We start from the raw sequence: 24,071 nt of genomic DNA on the forward strand, positions 1-24,071 counted from the left end.
AGGCTTCTTCTTTGAACGGGGGCGATCCTCCCGCCGACGACTTTTACGCGAGCGTCACGAGGGCAATGTTTGGTGAGACTTGTGTGGCATAGTGTTGATTCGATCGGGAAGTAGTATCGAAGAAATGGTATGCAGAAAGACTGATCCCCGGGAGCGCGCATTGTTGCACTCCATATTGAGGTAGTCAGCATGCCAGGTCTATGATCTTATAGCGTAGTTCAAGGTATGTGTATGAAACTGCATTGAAATATTGATGTCTATTCTAAGGTGCCGTGTCTTGTGCTACTAGAAGGCATAACTCCAATTTCACGACCCAATATGGTCACTTTCTCGATGGGGGAACAGAATCGTTGATCCGGGAGTGTATTTGCATGTGGGGCACACTCGCGAAACAGAACGCAGAGGATTGTCTGACCACTGAACGCGAGTTGGCTGCTTGCGTGGACCCTGCGATAACCGATTATACAAAACGACGTGTAGGGGTCACGTGATTGTATTCGCTATACCAGACAGCACTATAATGCAAGCTCGAACTCGTAAAGCACCACAACCCTCCATAACCCCATAAATATCAATCACCGCACCTCACTGCACTACACAGTGGCCTACAGATCAGACGGCCTACTGCCCTTGGAGTACTTGCAAACGCCTTGGATATCGGAGTGAGTCACTCGGGATAGTCATCGCCTTGTCGAATTGATATTCAGATCCTGCAATACACTAGGAAACCGGACGGTGGTAAGTACACTGATTATGTCACCTGCTGCATTAACGGGCTTAGTACAAGATAGTGGTAATCACTGACTATGGCCCATCAAATGGTCCAAGAACTAACAAGCCAAGTAAACATCGCATTTTTTGACTGGTGAGAAAACCATTCTAATAGTTTTAAAGCACAAGAGCAGAAGAATATCAGCACAAAGGAAGCCGTTCGCACAGTTAAGTTCAGGCTCATGTGGCCTGAATGGAATAACGCTCGCTGTTGGTTGGTCCTCAAAGGTTCATGCGTGGTGACAAGGGGGCTAACTGTTTCGTTCCAGCGATGGCACATTGATTTATGCGAACCCTTGCAAGACAGGCACGGCACGACTCAATTAGCAATCTCACACATGCCTCCGCTATATCCGCCTGCTTAATGCTGTGGCTTGTCGGGTTTCAGGTGGGGGTGGCCCTCCAGGATATTCAAATTTGACTTCCATCCAAATCGTTGAGCCGAAGAAGACTTGAATCGTGATGATATACTGGTGACGAAGGCAACGAAGTTCTATATTGGCGTAACCGTGCCATTCAGCGCTGCTTTTTATAAAATTTCCCCGAAGTGCGGAGTATAACATCAGCACTCTTAGCGAGAGCAGTATAAATTCAATGCTGTTGAGTTGAAAAGGCCTCAGAGACAAACGGCTCGTTTGCACACGGTGAGTGGCCCTCTTGCGCTACACTATGCATATTTCACTGAATCAACTTATAGCTCTTACGGGACTTGCCACAGCAACTTCGCACACATTGCACGCTCAAGCTTTTGTTGGTGTGTGGTTTCCTAGCACGGACACATCACAGGCTGAAGCATAGTTATACTAGACACAATGAAGCTCGTTCACATCGCTTACCTCACCATCCTTGCCGCTGCCACTGGGGTGAAGGCAGCCAGACTTTCTTCCCGCCTCACAATAACTTGCGAAAATGAATGCTACTCTGCCGAACCTTCGACCTGCCCGGCAGGGATGTCGCCTGACCTTCTGGGTTCATGCTGGACCTGCTGTGGCGTCAGTGGCTGATGCCTGAATCATTGAAGATACTGATAATGTTTGTGTCTATGAATATACTTGTACCACATAAGTTGACTTTTCTTTCCAGCTCGTTCGAGTGACACTACTAGGCCACTGCCACTCGAGTCATGAGCTGGACGTTGGCGATTTGTTTTTGGTATTTCTGGATTAAGTTTCTCTGGGTGCTGGGAGTAAGGCAGAGATAAGTAGGTTGTGATTAGGGACATAAATTTAGCCCATTTCAAAGTGAAGTTCCGTGTATCAATAAATGATCAACACACAGGTCTAGAGAATTCTACCTACAATCGTGTGCTTGATGGTGGTCACCGGAGAAGAGTTGACCTTCGTCTTTTAACGCCGCCTTCTAGTGGAGTGGTCGTGGAGACAATGGAGAATTGTGCGATCTGTGGGCTTCCATAGAACGCACTGAGCGAAGCAAACCCCGTTCATCTAGAATCTAGATTTGAACACCTCAGCTTGAAAGACTCTCTTCCAGTTGCAGGACACGCATCGTACTTTCTAGCGTGAGCGCCGTGATTTGTATATTGTTATGCTATGGCCCTCATCTACAACAATATGACCCCAATTATAAGTGGCAAGATGTACACGGTCTTTGAGAATCATTTCGTAGGTGGTGACGATGACCGGGAAAGAAGCAAGAGTATGTGGAGGGAGGGTATCGCTGGTAGTGGGTATATGGACGTCGTCCAAGTCTTCAACGTTCGAGGTATCTTCATCGTCGTCATCTGCCTGTAATTAAGTTGTTGTCCTCATCATCCGCATCTATCTTGCACCTGTCTGCCATTTATTTTACGCTTCGGCGTAGGAGCTTTACGGGCCGGTGCTTTCGTCCCCTTTCCCTTTCGTTGGTGTTGCGTCTTGATCGCGACTTCCTCTGAAGCGTACGGTGCTCGCATAATGGTCCGGCGAAGGTCAGCACGCTCAGCTGGAGTACCGTGATACATGCAAACGTGTATCTAAAGAGATGGTCGATATTAGAGAGAAGATCATATGTAGCGGTAGAAGTTGTGGAATTCTTCTATCCAATTGTGAACAAAAACTGCTTACTAAATGGTAATCCAGAATAGTACGGCGGCGAGTGTGATGCCCCCTGCCAAAAACCCCGCCGAAATTTAAGAGGAACTTGAAAAAAAGGTGCGTTTCTGCTGGATTCTTTGTACCCTTTTTTGTATATTTTGGTCTGCAGATCCAAGTTCAATCTGGGGCGTGGATATGACTCGGGGAGGCATTCAACGGAATGACACTGAGTCCCTCATGGACGAGGAGGTCTCACAGTTCCTCGTTCAAGACCTTTGCTGGGAGGACAATCTTCTCGTCAGGCAGGCGGACAGCTTCATCCCGTCCTCGGATCGTCAGGATATGATCGATTGGTGGGCTAAGGGAGGTGATATACTCAGGCCTCAGGGTCCCGGCCAGTATGAATGGACAGCTAAGTCAAAGGCTCCCGAGCCTTTGAAACGTACAACTTGGGCTGAGTTACCCGGGATAAAGGCCAATAAGACTTATGAAGCTCGTGTCGCCGAATTCTTCAATGAAGTGAGTGAGAAAGTACTACTTTGAGATGGACTTAATCAAACCCTTGAATTCAGATCACAGATTTGACCATTGGCTTCAAAGACGACAGAGCATTCGCCGAAGACAACAAACTCCGCCGCAGATGGAAGGCGTTCAATAGGGAACAAGTCGAAAAGATGCGCAATCCTGATATCCTCCTGATTGAGCCCGGAACTGGCCCTACCAAATGGGCCGATGTCTTTTCCGCTATTGAGGTGAAGTGGAGTGACCACCTCTTTCAGAAGGCCATTGGGCAGTTGGGCGATATTGCGGCTTTGGTTTTTCACCACCAAACAGATCGCCAATGGTTCCCTTGTCTCAGCTTGTGCGGACCATTCCTTCGTATGTCTGTCTTCACCCGTGGTGGAAGCCTTCATACGGTTCCGCTCGATCTACATAAAGATGTCGCCAACTTCACCAGGGTTTTGAATTACTTTACGCTGGCAGAACCCGGATGGCTTGGCTATGATTGCCGCATCTTCACGATCCAGGGTCAATGTTGGGATCCAGACGCAAAGCCTGTGAAAAAGTACGAATCCATTGGCAAACTTTTCATGTCAACAGGTGCGTTTCATCTGCACATTCATTATTGCAATCTCTTGACGCAATTGATGCTAGGCCTCTATGGCAAAGGTACACGTGTCTTTGCTACCAAAGAGATGTACACCATGACCCCTAAGCATGCGGTGATTAAGGACTGTTGGGATCCCTCTGAGACTGTCAGCGATGAGCTCGTGCATAAGAAACTGGAAGATCCCAACCGCGACCGAGGCATGATAGTCGGAGGGCATGGTCTGGTTGACGATCACCCTGAACGGGAGTTTGCTACACGATACGACAATTGCCATTCCTACACTGATCCTTGGGACGATGTTACGTTCCTGCGAGGAATAACCATTATGGAGAAATCTATGAGGCCACGAGACGTCCTATGCAAGGACACCACGTCAGCGCCTCCTGAATCCATCCAATCCATTTCCGCAGCCATGGGACATTCCTGGGACAAGCCAGACGTGCCAATGCTTGATGACAGACACCGGCACCGCACATTGTTTAAAACTTGTGGGGTGGATATTCTGTGGTTTGGAACTGCACGCGAATTGTTCTATGCGCTGGCCGGTGCGGTGGTCGGTGAGCGATCTTTCGTTTCATCTTACAGTTTTTTCTAATGTTTTCGTTAGGTCATCAAAATGCATATCAAAAACGCGATATTTTGCATGGGGATATCAGTGATGGCAACACGTTGATGCTTGTTAAACATATCAGCGAGGAATCTGCTGTTCCTTCACCTCCTGACAATCCATCTGTGGATTGGACCCCTCTGAGGCACGGAATGATGTCTGATTGGGGATCTGCAGCAGACTGCGGAGATGAGGAAGACAAGGAACGCTTGCGACGTACTGTAAGTTCTCAAGTTTCGCCTACTGGTACATGAGGGCATTGACTCAAATAACGCAGGGAACGCTTCCTTTCAAGTCGAATCAGTCGCTAAAGGGGGAGCCAGTGGAATATCATCATGACCTGCAATCCTACTTTTGGTTGGCCTACCTCATTACTTGCAACTGTGCCGGTCCCTTCAACATGCGTCGAGACTGGGACGAGGAGATGACGAGATCTGGGTCAAGGGGACTTATTACGTCCTCTCTCATCACCAACCTCGCCGAGATCAAAACACAAGGCGGAGACTGGAAGAAGGTCGCTACTGATCACGCTCTCCATTCTAAAAGCCCCTCTGCCGGTCCCGAGGCCTCTGCTGCTATCCCTGTCAACTATACACTATCTTGGGTCCGTCCTGGAGTGCATGCACTCGCTCCAGAGGATATCGTGAACCAGAGAGAACGCACGACAGACTTTGACTTCATAAACCTCATGACACCATACTTCGCACGCCATCAGGTCATACGAGATGAAATGCTACATTTGCATACTCTCTTTTTCGGTCCCATGAAGCAGTTTTCAGATGGCTATCACCGCCGTTGTCCTCCGAATCCTGCTCAGCCAGTAACACACTATCAAATACTTTCAATCTTTCGCCGCATCCGTGACGAAATAAGTCCTACAAAGGACACCTACCCTGATGAGAAATTTCGTCTTAACGCCCGTGATCGGTATCGCCACTCTCTTAAATCGGGAAATCGTATGCCATTATTGGCGGAAGAAGAAGAGAAAATGCCCAAAGTCGAAAGCAATAAGAGAACCTCGGAATCGGGTGACTTATTGGCTGGTCCCTCCAAGCGCAAGAGGAGTGAATGAGGCCCCAGAACCGGCCCCTAAGTCAAGTGGATTTGATCTTATCTGTTTTACGTTTTTTCTCCCAACTAGCTGCTGGCGGTTTGAAGTTTCTGATTTCCTGGACTCTACCTCTTTTTTTGTCGATTGCGTGCGGTACAACTCCACTTGCGGCCCAAAAACCTCTTGACGTATACCTCCGGTTTTCTCTAAATGTCCGTGGATCCAAGTTAACTTGTCATGGAAGGCGCAAGTCAGACAAGACAAGTGGCAAGACATTAAAACGAGCGCAGACGGTGGACGAGATCATCCTTTGGTCTTTGAACGCCGGGAGTTAGTGGAGTGGTCGTGAAGGCAATGGAGAATTGTAATATCTGTGGGCTTCCATAGAGCGCCCTGAGCGAAGTAAAACTCATTCAGCTAGAATCTAGATTTGAACGCCTCAACTTCCAGCACGACAAGCGCTAAGCAACTAATATCGTGACGAACCTGTCAACGGCATAGACATTATGCACAGCCAAGCCTAGCGATTACGCACACAACTTGGACCTGAACGTTGAACGTTTGGTCTCGGCCTAGATCAAATTGAGGTGCGTGCTGGCTGCTGGCACCTGCATTCAAATTCCACAGAGTTGACTCGGATATGTAGTACTACCCTGCAGGTGTATCACATAGATTACAGTTCGCTGTCATCAAAGCCAAGCTCGGATGGTGCTCGTGTTCCTTTATCCACAGACGAAAATCAACATATGTCAGAATAATACATCTCGTCGATGAGCCCTCTGCAGGCATCGCACTTGGATTGGGGACCGCAAATATTCTAGGACGCGTGTATAGTGCACAGCTCCAGCTCGCAGACTTGTATATCCCGTAGTCGTTCTCGATATTGGAGGTCAGTCTGCTTTGCTTCCATTCTCAGATGTCTCCCACGATCGTGAAGCTCACGCACTCCCGACTCGAGGGCTTCGATGTAGATCTTATCCTCGGGCTCGAGTCTCGACGTGCTGAAGGCGCATCTTCCTCTCTGAACACGAGCTCCCCGAGAAGGCACGGATGATCGATTCGGGAGTGGAAGACCCAAGTTACTCGTTAAGAAACTAAATATCTAAGTATTTGATCCTAGAGACTGTCTCGAACTCAAACATCTGAACATCTGAACAACTATTAAGATACGAAGATGAGACTCGGCTCCACAGTCGCAACATCACTTTAATGACGACGTGCGCGTCGCCTCCGAATAGCTTTCAGTTCAGCAAATCAGTTCCCGACCCCTATTCCAACTTTGCTGCATGCTAATTGATATCACGACTCAGACAACTCTAGTAGCTGCGTGTTGGTGCCCCTCATCTTTGTTGTCTCGAGTTCTTCTGGTCAAATGTATCTGAAATGCTTGACTGTAACGCGGATGTCCTGTGCACTGAACAGTGAACACCCCAACGCTTAGGCTTGCAGGCTTGAATGCGTCAGGCTCCGACTGGCTCTGAGATGCCATTATATCCTTCATATGTTCAAAACAAAGATGATCTTGGATATCCTCATCACAGGTTGCTCATTGATGTACGTTTGAAACATGCTTCTGCAAGCTGGGCCGTTGAGTTCACAGTTGAATCACAACCACTGGCCTGGTTACTAGTATTGCGAAAATCAAAAGATCATCCGGGTATCGCTTGGTATCACTCAGGCTTATCAAATCCCGTGACAAGCATATGCTATAGTTCGTAGCAACGATTGACCATGCTCCCACAATCCAAAGAATTGTATTGAGACGCGCATAGTCGGTGACTACGTCTGCTACATCACTGCAAATATGAAAATTGGGTGAATAAGTCATGTCCGAAGTTCATCCAACCGTACCAAATGAACTTGCGGGATGTGTCTGCCAGCATCATGGGAATGTGAAAATTGGGTGAATGCGCCTGTGACTGCACTCTTGGAGGACAAACCATGCCGTAGACTCTTAGAGCGTGAGCTGGCATATGTACCCAGCATACAGTGATGCAAACGCATGGGGATTTTTTGGCTGCCCTACACACTAATACTTGTGTATAAAAGCCAACGTACTGGACTCAGAAAACACCATCAAGTCATGAAATTCACGTCGCTCACCACTATTATCATATCTGCCGCGGCGATGGCTGGCATAGCTATCGCATCCAACGACGTGGTGATAACACCTATGAACCTATCCTGTGACAACCCTGGTGAGCACTTTTGCGACCTACGTGCAGACCTTAGACCGCGTGCTTACGGTTATCCACAGATGAAGCAGGGTGCTCATTAGGCATCAGAGGTTACAACAACGAAAACGATTTTGGGTACTTCTGTGGAGCTAATAGCAAAATTATATCCTATACGCCATGTGAATGTCACAAATGCTGTATGGTGGTTGACGAGGGGGAGGACTTCGTTTGCGAATGAGTTTTGCTCAACTACCCGGTGCTCGAGTGAGCCTCTTCCTCGTTGCCTTCAGAGTCCGAGTGCTGATGTGCTTTCACTAGTGCATTGGATTACGTGTCATGATACGCGCAAGAGGGCGTGAGGGAGTGCTGTAGTGTAGTGCCCATAATATGCCAACATTACGGTATGATGTTCTGTTCGTCAGTACAAACGAGTTTAGCTCGCTGTGCGATACTATCGGGCAGGGGGTCGAGCAAAAGGACGACCTGCAACAGCTACATCTGTTAGTAGAGCGACAAGGTCCTTGAAGAGCCCTAAGCACTCACTAGAGTCCGTCTCTCATGCGGATCGCACTAAACGCCGCCGAAACTACATCGGCAACCGCCGTAAGCTGCACAACTACGTCCAGCCTAGTAGACTTGAGGCATTGGGCAAGAGTTTGCTGGGGGCAAATGCGCTCAAATCCATGAGTTATGTGGCTAATGATTGAGTAAAGTTCCTCCCAACTGCTCGAGCCATCATTAGTTGCGTGAGGCGTTGCTGCTACAAATTGCAATAACATCTTCCCCTTCTCTACCCAATTGCAACAAACCCAGATAGTTACTTACATTAATAGCGTCTTGGGTAATGGGCATCGTATTTCTACTCGTAGTCGGTCCCAACATATTGATTTTCTGAATTGAAAAGCATGGTTACTTGCGAGCTGGCTACTAGGCTGCACCAACAATGCACAACAAAGTCCAATTGCAACCCGACGCCGCGTCATAACATCTGGCACCAAGCGCTCACGGCAACTTGTAGTCAGGTCTTCCTTCTACTATGATTGCACCAAAGCTCGATGCAAAGCAGACCACAGAGGTGGTCAGCCTGCCCATCATCAAAGCAGATGTGAAGGAACCACCTACTTTCATCCTCCTGCCCTCTGAATTACTAGTAGAAATCTTTCGTCATCTACTAGATTGTCGCTCTATCTTGCGTTGTTCTGCGGTATGCATGCCACACTACTCGTTTCGTGCAACCTTGAACTTGACTAATTTTCAGGTCTGCCACGAATTGAACAAGGTGATCGAGTCCTCTGTAGAACTCCAGTATCGTATCGAGCTTGCCCTCGATCGCATGGTTGATGGCCCTCATAGCACCGTCACTGTTGCAGAGCGTCTTGAACAGTTGCGAAATCTCCGTCGTGCGTGGACTTTGTTTGAGTGGAAAAAGGAGGTTCGGGTGCCCATGCCTGGTTTCTGCCAGGCATACGAGCTCGTAGGAGGCGTATTTGCAAAGACGTCGTCTTCTGGAGGCATTTACAATCATTCCGGTTCACGAAACTTCATATCCTCCTGGCTACCATCCTCATCGGATCCTGGACACACGTTGGTTCGGAGCGATATAGGGATCTCAACGAGAGATTTTGCCATCGATCCATCGCAAGATCTCATCGCTCTCGTCAAATCTGATGACGACTTGTGCGTCTTCATCGTGTTTCGCTTTGCGTCTCACAGATAACCGATTGTTGAGTGTAGCATAGGTGATTCTGGCTACATAGAGGTGTACATTCGCACAATCTCCTCCAACATCAAGCACCCCGAAGCGGCATCTCCTGTTTTGCGCACCCTCACCCCGTTCACGATGACCAGTGCATTCATACAGATCGTAGATGATGTGATTGGGATGATGTTTTGGATGGAGATTGAAAGCCCTCGCATCACGATCTGGAATTGGAAGACGGCGCAAATGCTTGTGGTAAGCGCTCGTTTATAAATACCCAGGCGCTCATAGCCTACATTGGCTTTGCAGGATCGCGACGGTGACGACTTGCCCAGCCATATCAGCGACTTTTCATTCATTTCGAGCCGTGCGTACATGATCACGCGCGGGGTCGATGGGGGCTCGATCCAAGTGTTTACATTTGGAGAAGATCAACACGAAATCACCCATGTCGCGAGCCTATCACTGCCTCCCCTAAAGTCTCGCACCCATCTGGTGCACTGCGCAATTCATACCGGTCCCTTTGTGGCAAAGTGTTCTCCGGACACGCCTTTCTGGACCGATCAGGAGGAGCGGATATATGTTCTATCCGTGCAATATATCCAGGTGGACCCCGACGTCCCTAGCGCCAGGCCGAGATTTTTTCTCTTCTTTGAGAATCGCACTCCTCTCGGATACATACAGAAATACCGCGAACAAAGAGAAACAAGCCCCTTCGAGGTGTCTTGGGAGGAGTGGGGCCCGCATAAGAGTCGCATGCTCCATCATCAAGTCCCATATCAGTGGCTCAGGTGAAGAGGAACGGAAAATTCACTGTTGCGATACATGCTGATAAGCTTTGGGTAGATATGTTCATGGCCATCGGGTGGTCTTTCCGTTACTATCAGGCAGCATGGAAGTGTTAGACTTCAATGTACGCAAAACTAAGCGGAACGTCTTCCCACCGCAGCCTGACTCCAAAGCGAGTATTGAGGTGGTTGATTACCCCTCGACCATCTGGTCGGACATGATCTTCCCGAAGCCCATCGAAACGAACTTGCCCTATCGCATTTGTCGAAGGGACGAGCTTAAAGGGTTTTCGGGCGTGATGATCGATGAGCAGAGATTGGTTGGTTTGAAGGTAAGTTGACGCTACAGAATACGTGATCCCGTGCTGATTTTCTTCCTCAGACCCCCTCATTTGCTGATGGTGATATGAAGGATTTATATGTTTTTGCATTTTGACCACTGTTGTACGCTATGCTTGACAAGATAAGTGTTATTCATAAATATCGACTTATGACGACATGTAAATTACCAGAAAAGATTGTACAGTCTGTCATGACTGCTCAATAAATGTAAGTTGTAAATTTCACGAGTTCCTCCCAGCAGTGGGGGCCTTTGATACGGTACGAATTGAAGCGAATCGTGTCAACTTTCTGGTGGCTGCGGTTCCTGAATGTACATGAATTGTGCTTGTTTTCCTATCGTGGACTAGTCTCCCCTGGGGACCTGCTAGCCAGACCATTTGAAGGTCGTTCCTTCATCAACAGCCGGTCGACCACGTGGCGCAAAGAAGAGGTTGCACTGGCCCAACCTTAAGCTTGCCCAGACCAAAAATCTGACCATTGATATTGCTATAAGAGTCGTCATCATGAGTCACATCGACGTCATCCCAGTGAGACTCTTGCAGTGAGACTCCGAGTCTCAGCCTAACAAAACAAGTTAATGACCACGGTATGAATGCAAGTTGTGAAACTGTGCAGCTGGACGCAACCGAGTCTCCAGTGTTTCAGGCCATCATATTATAATACTTTTCAGAGTAGCGCAACGTACGCCAGCAAACAGTCGACGTGCAATAAGACGCATGTGATAACTTGGAACTTTTTCTGCTGCCCGAGCTCATGGCATGATGTTCAGAATCAGATATTGACGATTCATGGACCTTTGCACGGACTCTTATTACATAATTCTGTTTTCATGCATGATTACCGTAGACCGTCACTGACAGCGTATTCAAGTTCAATATCGCCCACTACAATCAGTAGATTACGAACAAGAAATCCATTCATAAAGCATGGATATCCTAGTAGTAGTTTAGGGCCGGGTCTCACGTGTTTGATGGTGTTTAAAGCAGCCAAAAACCTAATTCTGTGCAGTCATTTCCATGTTTCGCTGCAAATTTGACGGTGCTTTCAATGATCAGTTGATCTGGAGCAAATATGAAATCCCACTGCGACGCGTCCTCGCACATCAAATTTCATCCCATTTATTGACATGGCGATTACGTGACCGTGCACTCCTTCACACCCTCTTGCACATCTCATGCGCACTAAGCAAGCACATCAACGATGTATCAACATTCGGACCTAAAAGGCAGTGGGGAAGGACAGACTCACTCATGGACAGTCGGCGATGCCCTCATTGGGAACCACGACACAGCAATCTTTACACGAACACGCGGTGTAGGATGTAATTTCGCCGTTAGATCCGCAGAAATACGCGAAATCGTCGTCGTTGTTCCAACCTTTGATGCCTGTTGAGCACCCCACTGTATCTGCGGATAGGGGCCGTGAGCAGGCGGTCTAAGGTCTGCACGTAGGTCGCCAAGTACCCACTAGGGGGACTGCAGGGGAGGTTCATGGGTATTATCACTAGGTCCCCGGATGCGATAGCTGCGCCAGCCATTGCTGCGGCAGATATGATCATAGTGGTGAATGAAGTGAATTTCATTGCTGAAACTTGATGGTGTTTTCCGAGTCCAAGGTTGGTACGTTGGTTTTTATGCACAAGCAGTGTAGGGGAACCTAAAGTCTACGTGTGCTTGCATCACTGCATGCTTGGCCATGAAACCAATGCCAGCTCATGCTCCAGTGAGCCGGGGCATAAGTTTCTTCAAAGAGTGCAGTGACACGTTAATGACCGCATCCGTAGAGAAAATCTCCCTCGAGATATCCAACAGAAATAAAATACTTCCTCGGCCGCCAGTGGCGACAAGCTGGCGGTTTGGCCAGAAGACTGCTTGCAGATGCCTTTTTCGCATGCTGGGGCACATGACTGAAAGATTTGTGGGTCGTCGTGTTCCACAGGCTAGCGGTGCTATTAACGGACGCGTTGGATATCAGCTCACCCTCCGTAGAGATGTCCAATGACAATTGTGTCTGAATGTGCACGCAGTGGGGATTCGTGCTGGGAACCGGTTAGTGCATCATGGTTCATTACTTTCATGGGACCCATATTCCCCAGAATCTCAAATTTATTCTGACTTTAGTTAAATTTTCTTGTTTATGCAGTTCTTTGTGCTCCTCGGAGTTCGAGAATATCATACCAAGCTCATGGCCGACTCCGATGCGGCAGACGTCGACATGAATTCAATGATTTTTCATGAGCGCGTATGCTTGTGAACTAGCAGTAGTGTGTAGCTCGATGCGATCGATAAACAACTGTTGGGTGTTATTCAGGGAGCGGGAGATTTTTTGTTTTTCCTCCCAGTTTCCGAGTTGCCATATGTAGTCTTATCCAAGTCATTTGGTATTTCGACGTGGATTCAAAAATAGGTCCGGACATCCGGATTCCGGATAAGACTCGATATAAAAGTCTTTCGAATTCTCTTTCAAGTTGATGCCCGCGTCACTCACTGTAAAAAATTCACAGAAAAAAAAGGCAACCAAGCAGAAACGAAGCTCTTCACCAATTTCAGCGTCTTTGTGGCACGACAACTCGCTGGCATCACCCGACTCAACTTTACTCTTTCCCAGATCTAATCCGATTCAAAAAAAAATACGTCAACGAAACGGAAACGAAATACGTACTACTTGTGGAGATCAAAGCACGTCCTCCAGGGACCAGCACGCCAGAGACCTTACTGCTAAGTGATTTCTTAACATATGTCAAAGCCACACTGGCACGATCTCACCAAAGACGCTGATCCCTGTACTAGTAGTATGTTGGTTAGCATATTTGGAAAGTCCATCACGATCGCGGGTTAGCTATGCATTCCCTCGATGCACAGGCGCCTCATACACAGTAAATGCCACACCCTTCTCAGCCCCATCTTCCTCGCTCTTCCATCCCTTCTTCCTATTCGTAATTACGGTCTCCCTCCGATCAAGTAACATATCGAGCTCTTCATTTGACAAGACCCGCTTCTTACCATCCGCAGAGGCACTCGTCACCACGCCGATCTGCCCGCCTCCTGGATTCAAGAGACCAGTTGTGAGTCCTGCGATTGATCGTGCGTCCGATTTCGGGGGTCCTCTTGATTGTCCGGGGAGTTCAGAGGGCTGATGTGACTTCAGCATGTCATCGCTGGAATGGGGAATTTTGGTGATGGCAAGGACTCTTATCAGTGCTGCTTTCATGCATGATTACAACCATCACTGGCAGTGTATTCAAGTTCAACATATTGAAGGCCGTCGGTCCACGATCAGTGGGTTACGAACAAGAAATCGATTCACAAGCATATCGTTGCACTGGTAACTTTGACTAAACCCAATTTATCTAGGCACAACATCCACTGATCCCACTATACTGTCCTCCTCACACTCGTCTCGTTTTCCTCAACACCCATATCCAAGGACCAAGATTTCTTTCTCTGTTTATGCACAGAAAAGAATCGTTATTAAGCATCAACCCACAATTTTTTTTGGCACGTACATGTAATATTCCGGCGTAGTTTTACTGACAGTGGTACGGGTCCGTCATCAAGGGAGGTTGCAACTCTCACGGGTGCAATCGGATGCAGCGTTGCACGTCGACTGATGATCAACCGAGGGACAACAGTTGGGCGTGACGATAACCGCACTTGACCCACAGGCATCTGACGTCGCGGGTATCGGGACCATGCAATCCACGGACTCCCGTGCACCACAGCACCTCGCATCAGTGGCAGAGGAAGGATTGTCTTGATTCTCCGCCTGAAATGGGGTCTGGACGGTACACGAATCACATGTCGTAGAATGTTGAACAACGGTATGAGAAGGTGATATGACTGCTGGCTCTACGTGCGTGTAATCTTCTTGGCACGTTTTCACACTTGCAGTTCCTTCAGCACATGGCGCAGGACAGTCATCGGCGTTTGAAACCGATTTTTCGACGGCGCCACTGGCTACCACTGACTGGGGGTCACTCTTGTGTGAGACAATGGGAGCACTGCAGAGGAGTCAGGACGATTTTCTCACAGCAAATGCTGGTTCGTACATTACAAGTGACACGCAGGAACAATTACAAGACTCGGGTACCCCGTCGAACGCAGGGGGAAGTATGTGGGGACCATCGTGCATCGGTGGTATGCTCATCGCGCTGGAAGAGTGAGTCTGGGATGGTTGTTGGCAGGAACATTCGCTGCTTCGAGTCGAGCCATGGCTCGAAGTCTGTATGGAAGTCGTTGAGATCGCGACGACCTCTGAAGACTGGATATGGGTTATCGCCGCATCCTGTCGAATATCTGGCTCACTGCAAGAAGATTATTCCAGTGTAAGTTCAAACGGTGTACCACTTACGAGTTTAACAACTTGGGTCTCGCAGTAGTCGAGGACAGCGGCGACGCAGTGTCGTCGGCGTCCTTATCCATCCGCCTATCATTGTTCCCTGTCACAGTGTTTGATGGCGATTGCCCAATCGTTGCAACGGTGGAATAAGACGTCAAATTTAGCTTGGACTTGCTCTCCGTCTCCCGTTCACGATAGTCTCTAGTTACCAAAGCATGGTGCACACAACCTACCGATACATCAACTTTGTTGTCCTCAAATTTCGGGGTGCTGTATAATTTTAATCAGGTCAAACACAGCGTTGTAAGAGTTACGTACGATAGACTGTCTTGATTTTCCTCCTGAGATGAGGTCTGGATGGTGTTTGAATCGCACGACATACAACACTGGTCGACAGCACGAGTCGATATGATTGCAGGCTCTGCATGCGTGTAATAGTCGCATCGCGGTTTCACGCTCGCGGTTCCTTCAGCACATTGCGCAGGACAGTCATAATCGCTTGAAATCGATTTTTGAACGACGGCACTGGTTACCGTAGAGTCACCCTCGTTTGAGACCAGAGAAGCGCTGCAGAAAAATAAGAATGATTTTCTCACATAGCAAACGCTGATTCGTACATTAAAGGTGACATGCAGGAACAATTGCAAGAGTCATGTACCCCATGAAACGCAGGAGGAGGTAGGTGGGGACCGTCATGCATCGCGCTGGAAGGGTTGTTCGATTGGTGTGGAGGATTGTCCAGATAAGTGCATCCTTCCCTGCTGTTAGTCAAGCAATCGCTCGAAATCTGCACAGAGATCCCCAACACGGTGGTGTCCTGTGTAGAATGACGTTCGCATCTGAATTGGACATGATTGGCTCCCGCATCCTGCGAGATGCTCGGGAGTTCGCTAAAAGACATGAATTTCGACGCAAGGAACTCAAAGCGTGCGTCACGTACGAAGGAGACAGCTTAGATCCAGAATTAGGTGAGGATGGGAACGACACAGCGCCCTTGTTAGCCTGGCACGTACAATCTGCCAATGTCTCCTCGTTGACGTCCTGAAGTCTCGGCACGCTGTACAAATCTCAATCAAAGGGCAAGCTCAGCGTAAAAATTACGTACGATGAGTCATAACTAGGCGGGTTCCTAGCCACATTTTGACCACAGGATTCCATGCATGCGTGAATGGCTGCAGGAGAGGTCTGACCTATCGTAGAAGCACCTACAGGTAAAGGTGGGTTGCTGATTGCATTGGAGGCTAGACTTGACTGATGAGTGTTCTCGACTGTTACATCGAAGGGTTGCACCAGGGTTGAATTGTTTTCTCTAGGTGCCAAGAATGGGCGGACGGAAGCAGTTGCCTGCGATTGGTTGACCTTATAATCGAAGGCTGACTCGTCGCCACAAGAGAAAGTTTGGGCTAGCTGTCGGTGGACGCGTTCGCTGCTCACAGTTGAGTTACGGTTTGAAGTCTGTATGGAAGTCGTTGAGACCGCGATGACTTTCGAAGACTGGGTGACGCATTCAGACTGGATACAGGTGGTCGATGCATCCTGTGGAATGTCCAACTCACTGCAGGAAGATTACTCCAGTATAATGAGCTCAAACGGTTTACCACTTACGAGTTTGACTGCATGGATCTTGTAGTAGTTGAGGACAGAGGTAACACAGTGCCGTCGGCATCCTTATTCACCCGCCTGTCATTGTTCCATATCGTAGTATCTGATCTCGATTGTGTGAGTATTCCAACGGCGGAATAAGATGTCGACTCGAGCTTGGCGTCGCTCTCTGTCTCCCGTTCATGATGGTCTCCTCTGGGTACCAGATCTTGGTGCACGGTACCTGCCGATACAAGAACAACTTTTTTGTCCTCAGATTTCGGGACGCTGTATAATTTTAGTCAGGTAAAACACAGTGTAAGAGCTACGTACGATGAGCCTTGGCTAGTATACCGGTCCCTGGCCACATCAAGATCACGAATATCTTGTAGGTAAGCACCTGAAAGAGGAGTCTGACCTATCGTCGATGTTCCTTCAGGCAATGGCGAGTTCTGAAGATCATTGGGCGTTGGACTTGACTTATCGACTACATTGTCTAAGGATCGTAGTGTTGTGTTGCTCTCCTCCACTTGAAGTACGACGATGCCAAATGAGTCTGTTTGCTGACGATCGCTTCTGAGCGTGTCATCAGTAAGTGACTTGTCGCTAGAAGACAATATTCAGACCGACCGTTGTTGCGCGTGCCCTTCACTGCTGTCTGACGATTGATGACTCCACGTCTGCTCCGATTTGGAAGTCTTTGAAACCACGTTGGCCTCTGAAGACTGGCACTCGCATTCTGACTCATGAGTAGGATTCGTCCCCGCGTCCTGCGGAACGCCCTCTTCGTCGGCCCCAAGTCCCGGAGAGCTAGAAAATCTGAGTTGAAGGTAAACGCAGCATAGTAGAAACCACGCACGGTGAACCTTGCCTAGGCTGGTCCCTGGTCATATCTTGACCACAGGGTTCCCCGTGTATGCCAGCAACCAGAGAATGACGATGACTTGTCGTCAATGTGCTTTCGATGACATCTGACTTCCGAATCTCGTTTGAGGCCAGACTTGACTTCTGCACGTTCTCGACTACTTTGTCAAAGGGTCCTGGTGAATTCGAATTGTTCTGCTCGTGTTCCAAAGACAGACAGACGTCGGAAGAAAAGGCTGCTTCGCTACAGGAGAATGACTGGGCTGACTGTTGGCGGATGCACCCTTCTCTCTCAGCCGAGCAATCATGGTTGGAGGTCTGCACAACAGTCATTGAAGCTGTGTCGATCCCGGAAGACTGGTGCTCGCATCCGGACTGAATATGACTGGTTCTTACATCCTGCGGGTCACTGCAAGAGATTTATTCCAGCATCAGGGGCACAAATGGTAGGTGACTTACGAAGGAGACGGATTGGACACAGCAGTCATCGAGGACGTGGACAGTGCACAGACATCGCCTTTCTCATCCACCCGCCTATCATCGCTCAATACCACAGTTTCCGACGTGGATTGTCTTGAAATCCCGATGGTATTGGAATGAGGTGCCCGTTCATGATGGCATTCACTACCCTCCACAGGCTGGGATATACCATCCGCAGATCCATCCTTTTCGTCTCCGTCAAATTCCGAAGCGCTGGAAAACGTTAGTTGAAGGAGCATAAAATGTAGGGACTACTTACAAAGAGCGTTGACGACGCCGGCCTCTCGCCATATCTTGACCATGGAGTCCCCTTTGCATATTAGAAGCTGGAGAAGGAGTCTGACCTTTCTTCTCGACAGACTGATCTCTTGACGTCCGCACGATAGTCGTCGAAAACGTATTGACCTCTGAGGACCGGTGCCGGCGTGCAGACTGAATATAATCAGATCCCGCATCCTGTGGAACGCACGGTTTACTGAAAGAGGTTTATGTGAGGACCACATACTTGACTAGCGTCGTCACTTACGAATTAGACAGCTTGGGCCCAGTATTAGTGAATGCCAGGGGTGAGATAGCGTCGTCTGTGTCCTCATGAGCGTTCAATGTGGCAGTCCCTGATGCATATTTCCCGGGACCCCTGACGGCACAGACATAAGACATTAATTCGAGCTTAAAGGGTATGTCACGTACAAGGGAGACACATCCGAGTCCAACCCAGTATTAGTTGAAGACGGGGACAACACAACATTGCCGACGTTCTCAACCACCCGAATATCATCATCCGATGTGGTAGTTTCTGACGTGAATTGGCTGAAACTTCTGACGGTACGAAGATCAGATGTCATGTTGAGTTTAACTTCTCTCTCCAGCTCCCGTTCACGATACTCTCCTCTGCCCTCCACAGCCGTGTAAATGCGATCCGCCGATACATTCTCTTTGTCGGCCTCGCTTTTCGGAGTGCTGGGCGAGGGCAAATGCGAGGAACCTTGACCACGCTGCTGCCTGGCCATATCCCGATCACATAGTTCGCCGTGTACGTTAGCAACCAGAGGACTCTGACCTGTCGTCACCGTGCTTTCAGCAAAAGACAAGTTCCGAATTTCGTTGGAGGTCGAATTCGACTTCAGCGAGCTCTCGACTGTTATGTCCAAGGATTGTGATGAAGTTGAAGTCGACGTGTTCTGCTCATGTGCCAAGGACAGACTGACGTCGGTATACAAGGTTGGTTCACCAGGCTCGTCACTACAGGAGAACGGCTGGGCTGGCTGTCGTCCGATGTACCCTTCGCTCTCAGTCGAGCGATGGTTCGGGGTCTGCGTCAGAGTCATCGGAATCGGAATAGTGTCGACCTCGGAAGACTGGTGTTCGCATACAGACCACACAAGACCGGTTCCTGCATCCTGTGGAACCCCTGGATCACTGAAAAAACACGTTTATTCCAGTGTCATATGCTCAAATGGGGTATCACTTACGAAGAAGATAATGCGGTGGGTGATGACGGGGGAAACGCAGTGACATCGGTGTCCTCATGCATTCGCCTATCAATTGTCAAGACTGCCCTCTCCGACGTGGATCGTGATTGTTCGCCAATCATGACAGTGTGGGATTCAGAATAAGACCCGCTATCCATCTCCCGTTCATGCCGGCCTCCTCTGTTCTCCACAGCCTGGTACACACACTCTGCCGATTCGTCATCATCAAGTTTTGGAGCGCTAAATAACCTTAGTCTAGCGAAAAATAAACAGGAATAGGGACCACGTACAAGAAGCGCTGACAAGGTCCAGGTTGGTCTGTCGCCATATCTTGATCGCAGGGTCTGCCTTGTATAGTAACTAGAGGAGAACTCTGGTCTCCGCCTTCAATCGAGTGATGGCTTGAGGTCTGTGTCTGCACAACAGTCGTCGAAACCAAATTGACACCTGAGGACCGGTGCTCGCATGCAGACTTAATACGATCGATCACCGCATCATGTGGAACGTCCGGTTCACTGAAAGACGTTTATCGTAAGGAGCTCAAACTCGACAAAATGGGCTGTCACTTACGAAAGAGACAGCTTGTGCCCAGCGTTACTAGATGACAGGGATGAGACAACCCTATCAGTGTCCTCATCCGTTCGTCTACCAGTGCTCAATACTACGGAACTCTCCGATTGCCTGACGCTCCTAAGGGAACTGGCACTAGAATAAGACTCTGATGTGAGCGTAATTTCACTCTCCGTCTCCCGTGCATGATAGTCTCCTCTGTCCTCCAAAGCCTGGTGCATGCAATCTGCTGATACAATCGCTTTGTCGTGCTCGATATTCAGAGTGCTGGATAGTGTTAGTGGGGACAAACACAGCGTAGGAGCTACGTACGAGGAGCCGTCAAGTTGAGTAGGTAGATCCCTGCCTACAATTTGACCACAGGATCCCCCTTTCAGGTTAGCAGCTGAGGAAGACGTCTGACCTATCGTACACGTGTCTTCAGGCAAAGATGGGTTCCGAAGATTATTGGATGCTACGCTCGGCGACTTCGGCTTGTTTTCGACGGTTTTACGTGGGGGTTGCGCTGGTGTCGCGTTATTCTCCTCCAGTGCCAAGGACGCTCGGACGAGCAAGGATGAGTTGACTTCTTCACCACTCCTGTCGAGCTTGTCATTAGTAACCGGTTAGATGCTAAAAGAGAACGTCTGGGCTGACTGTCTTTGAATATGCACTTCACTGCTCTCATTTGATATCTGCATAGAACTCAATGAAATCGTGTCAACATCTACAGACTGGCGTTCACATCCAGATTGAATATGATTGGTTCCCGGGTCCTGCAGACCACCCGGTCCGCTGAAAGAGGGTTATTAGAAGGTAGATAACTGAAAGGGCGTGTCACATACGAAGGAGATACCTTGGACCCAGCATCGAGCGAGGGTGAGTACATTCCAGCGCCGTGAGCGTCCTCGTTGATCCGCCCATCATCGGCCAATGTCACAGACTTCGACGTGTGGTCTCCAAGAATCTTGACTGTATGGGAAGAGGATGTGTGGCTAAGCCGAATCTCGCTCTCCGTTTCCCGTTCATGATCGTCTTCTCTGCCCTCCACATTTTGGTACTTACGATCTGCAGATACATACTCTTCCTCACCCTCAAGTTTCTGAGTCCTGGGAAATCTTAGTTAAGAGTAAACATAGCGAAGTAATGACGTACGAAGAGACTTGACTAGGCCTGTCCCTGGCTACGTCTCGACCAGAGGGTTCCCCACGCATGCTAGCAGCCAGAGAAGAACTCTCGGTTGTCGTCAATGTCCTTCTAACGAAAGACGAATTTCGAAGACCGCTTGATGCTTGACTTGGCTTCTGCGTATTCTCCGCCACTAAGTCTACGGATCGTGTTGAGGTTGAATCGACATTCTCCCCTGGTGCCGCGGACACACAGGCAGCGACGACAGATGAAGAAGATGATGAGTCTGTGTACTCACGATGCCTATGGAGCCCGCCATCCGTAACTGAGTCATCGACACATGAGAACGTTTGGGTAGGCTGTCGTCGTGAAGGAGGCAAGCTCGGAGTACACGCGACAGTGACAGTCGACGACGGTACACATTCCTCAGCTACCAGGACCGATGTGACCTCCTCGGTGCTTGTGGATGTTGTGGTTTGGGAAGCTGAGGTAACAGCGACCCTATTTTCTTCAACGCGCTCCCGTTCGAAGGTGTTCTCGTACTCCTGTACTTCGGCACGGGTGCGTCTCCATCTGCTATCCCCAGCTACTTGAGATACAGACACAGAAGTGATATGTGGCACGGGGTGAGGCAGAAGTTTGACTTCGCCATTTACGATCCCAGCGTTCAACGAGTCGATAGCGATCAGCGCTGGAAGTTCGCTGGCCATCGGCGCTGGAAGTTCGCTAGCGACTACGTCGCTCTCAACACCATCACAGAGTTGAGATTCGATACCATAGGTTGTGCGAGAGACAAGCTGCCAATGCTCAGAGTCGCATGCATGCGCATCCTCCGAGTTACATGCATGCCCAGCATCACACACATGCTCCGAGCCACATACACGTTCCGAAGTAATCGCGCCTCCATCCTCATGGAACGTCTCAACAGGACTTTGACGTGGATACTCAGCCGAACGTAAACCAACGTCTACGTGATCGCCAACAAGTGAGCTCTGAGCTGGGGGTGAAGTGGTGAGTGGAAATGAAGGTGAAGCAGTGGATGGAAAGGGAAAGACAGTGGATTGTGTTTGTAGAACACGACTTGGACTTGAACTTGTATTTTCCCTGGACTGGTATTTCTGGTGCTGGACACCGCGTTGCGACACATGCGTCTGAGCACCACGCTGCGATATATGCGTCTGAGCACCACGTTGCGATACACGCGTCTCCGCACCACGTAACCCAGCGGGGTGTACGGGACAGTAGCTTGTGTTTAACTGCGATTTACTCGTGTCATCGAGGGCGCAGAGACACGAACCAGAACTAAAACCAGAACCAGAAACGGAAATAGGGCTTCCTGAGGTATCTGCCCAAGTATCGTGAGATGGTAGAGGCAGTACTAGTGCGGATGAGGAAAACGGATAATGCGCAGGCGTGGGTGTAGGCGTAAGCTGAGAGTCGTCCTTTTCTGCGGGATTGCTGAAATTAAAACTGTTGATCTGGGGAGCAGGAGCAGTGGCATTGCTCGCCAACGGGTGGGAGTGACTCGTGACATCGCTCTCCAACGAGTAGCTCGTAACGCCGCTCTCAGACGAGTAGCTGGTGACACCGCCCGTCAACGAGTAGGAGTGACCCATAATACCTCTCCCCAACGAATGGCCCGTGAACTGGTCTGTGTGGTGACCCACAGACGCCGGAGCAGCGACACCAGTGTTTTGATTTTGATATCTTCGAAGCGGCAAGACATCCTGGACGTAACTACCAGGCATGCGCATATGCATGTGCATCGATTGAGCGGGAGAATCAGGCGGCGGCGGACTGCTAGATTGGGGTCCACCCCAACCACCTACGTCTACACTGACACCGGTATTCGCAACCTCGCGGAACCCCGCGTGTTCGAATCCAGATCGACCACTAGTACTAATACTAATACCAGCGCCTCGTTCACCAGCACTTGCAGAGCGTTCGTATTCAGCGCTAACACTGTAAAAGTTGCCCACTCATTCATTAAGACAAGTCTCAGTCTCAGTCGTCTGCCAACTCACCTAGGGAACCCATACGATTCAGCTTCAGTTCCAACTTCGGATTCGGATTCGGATTCAGATTCAGATTCTTGACGAGGGGCGTAATCAGGACGGACTCCGAGTCGAGGTTTCGATAACGGTGACGGTACTGCTGCGTGGGTTTGGTGGTGGTGCGGTACAGGCGCGTATTCAGGCCTGCGAGGACTGGCAGCGGACATGACCATCGCAGTACCACCGGTATCAGTGCCAGTACTAGTATCAGTGCTTTGTGCACCGTCCCACTGAATGCCTCGTGCACCCTCCCACCTCCCACCTCGTACACCATCCCACCTCGTACTCTGCGCACTATCATACCGAAAAACATCCACACCCTCCCCCGCATCAAAACCCGTCTCTACAGGGGTTCTTGCTCGTGCACGAGGAGGAAGCGATCGAGAGCGCTCCGTTACCTCAAAAGGATGGAGCTGCCTCAGCGGATGCGGGACGAAGGTACCATAGGATTGGGATTGGGATGGGGAATTCCATACGTCGACGTCTAGAGATTCGTTCGATTTCGATGAATGGTCATGTCTGGAGTTGGAGTTGGTGCCGGAGTTGAAGCGAGCAAGGGACTGGGTCCTAGTACGTGATGCGATGATAACGTGGTCGGGGTTGGGGTAGGGGGGATTGGGGTCGGGATTGGATTGGGATTGGGATTGGGATTGGGATTTCCATACGTCGACGTCTAAAGATTCGTTCGATTTTGATGATGAATGGTCATATCTGGAGCTGGAGTTGGAGTTGGAGCGAGCAAGGGACTGGGTCCTAGTGCGTGATGTGATGATGGCGTGGTTGTGATTGTGGTCGGGGCTAAGAGTCGCCAAGCGCTGGCTATCGTAACTATCTGCAAAATCAGGAGCAGAAGCGTTTTCAGGAATATTCTGATGATACACATGAGATGTCTCCGAGTCAAGATCGTAGCCGGTGTCGGTTTCGTGTTTGGTATCCACCATCTCCTGGTGCGTGAAGCCTGTCCCGGAAGAATATGGGATCTCCCAACTCAGCCGTGCGGCGCACACGAGGACATCGTACCGGGTC

General features: G+C 49.4%; 7 protein-coding genes across 7 annotated transcripts; 2 read left to right on the top strand and 5 right to left on the bottom strand.

Annotated features, from left to right (window-relative positions):
- Positions 1 to 2,285: 2,285 nt before the first annotated feature.
- DEU56DRAFT_918719 (uncharacterized protein) lies at positions 2,286 to 2,683 on the bottom strand (the record flags this gene model as incomplete). The annotated part of the gene is made up of 2 exons (XM_041358154.1): positions 2,286 to 2,516; positions 2,561 to 2,683. 2 exons carry the CDS (start codon positions 2,681 to 2,683, stop codon positions 2,286 to 2,288), a joined length of 354 nt encoding a protein of 117 aa, XP_041202297.1.
- Positions 2,684 to 3,041: 358 nt separating this feature from the next.
- Positions 3,042 to 5,594, top strand: DEU56DRAFT_918720 (uncharacterized protein; the record flags this gene model as incomplete). The annotated part of the gene is made up of 5 exons (XM_041358155.1): positions 3,042 to 3,323; positions 3,377 to 3,905; positions 3,960 to 4,472; positions 4,523 to 4,743; positions 4,800 to 5,594. 5 exons carry the CDS (start codon positions 3,042 to 3,044, stop codon positions 5,592 to 5,594), a joined length of 2,340 nt encoding a protein of 779 aa, XP_041202298.1.
- Positions 5,595 to 8,738: 3,144 nt separating this feature from the next.
- DEU56DRAFT_837452 (uncharacterized protein) lies at positions 8,739 to 10,801 on the top strand. Its single transcript, XM_041354838.1, has 6 exons — positions 8,739 to 8,954; positions 9,009 to 9,427; positions 9,485 to 9,704; positions 9,759 to 10,240; positions 10,296 to 10,569; positions 10,620 to 10,801. The coding sequence occupies exons 1-6, from the start codon at positions 8,787 to 8,789 to the stop codon at positions 10,671 to 10,673; spliced, it is 1,617 nt and encodes a 538-aa protein (XP_041202299.1). The 5' UTR covers positions 8,739 to 8,786; the 3' UTR covers positions 10,674 to 10,801.
- Positions 10,802 to 11,603: 802 nt separating this feature from the next.
- On the bottom strand, positions 11,604 to 12,163 carry DEU56DRAFT_837453 (uncharacterized protein; the record flags this gene model as incomplete). Its single annotated transcript, XM_041354839.1, has 1 exon — positions 11,604 to 12,163. A coding segment is annotated over one exon (251 nt), but the record flags the coding sequence as incomplete, so codon positions are not given.
- Positions 12,164 to 13,360: 1,197 nt separating this feature from the next.
- Positions 13,361 to 13,929, bottom strand: DEU56DRAFT_138122 (uncharacterized protein). The gene has a single exon (XM_041344733.1). It carries the CDS (start codon positions 13,787 to 13,789, stop codon positions 13,418 to 13,420), a length of 372 nt encoding a protein of 123 aa, XP_041202301.1. The 5' UTR covers positions 13,790 to 13,929; the 3' UTR covers positions 13,361 to 13,417.
- Positions 13,814 to 15,168, bottom strand: DEU56DRAFT_837488 (uncharacterized protein). Its single transcript, XM_041354840.1, has 4 exons — positions 14,930 to 15,168; positions 14,628 to 14,882; positions 14,085 to 14,579; positions 13,814 to 14,022 (listed from the first exon to the last, which is right to left on the bottom strand). Exons 1-3 carry the CDS (start codon positions 14,998 to 15,000, stop codon positions 14,132 to 14,134), a joined length of 774 nt encoding a protein of 257 aa, XP_041202302.1. The 5' UTR covers positions 15,001 to 15,168; the 3' UTR covers positions 13,814 to 14,022; positions 14,085 to 14,131.
- On the bottom strand, positions 14,964 to 21,240 carry DEU56DRAFT_138120 (uncharacterized protein). Its single transcript, XM_041344732.1, has 19 exons — positions 21,019 to 21,240; positions 20,709 to 20,972; positions 20,521 to 20,658; positions 20,197 to 20,463; positions 19,885 to 20,151; positions 19,605 to 19,829; positions 19,315 to 19,554; positions 18,533 to 19,261; positions 18,369 to 18,479; positions 18,102 to 18,317; positions 17,822 to 18,055; positions 17,358 to 17,771; positions 17,129 to 17,308; positions 16,832 to 17,074; positions 16,523 to 16,786; positions 16,023 to 16,472; positions 15,858 to 15,974; positions 15,535 to 15,807; positions 14,964 to 15,484 (listed from the first exon to the last, which is right to left on the bottom strand). Exons 1-19 carry the CDS (start codon positions 21,075 to 21,077, stop codon positions 15,202 to 15,204), a joined length of 4,974 nt encoding a protein of 1,657 aa, XP_041202303.1. The 5' UTR covers positions 21,078 to 21,240; the 3' UTR covers positions 14,964 to 15,201.
- Between the last annotated feature and the right edge of the window lie 2,831 nt (positions 21,241 to 24,071).

The sequence above is a fragment of the Suillus clintonianus genome (assembly GCF_016758775.1).
Source record: "Suillus clintonianus strain FC179 chromosome Unknown DEU56scaffold_142, whole genome shotgun sequence".
Classification (NCBI taxonomy): domain Eukaryota; kingdom Fungi; phylum Basidiomycota; class Agaricomycetes; order Boletales; family Suillaceae; genus Suillus; species Suillus clintonianus.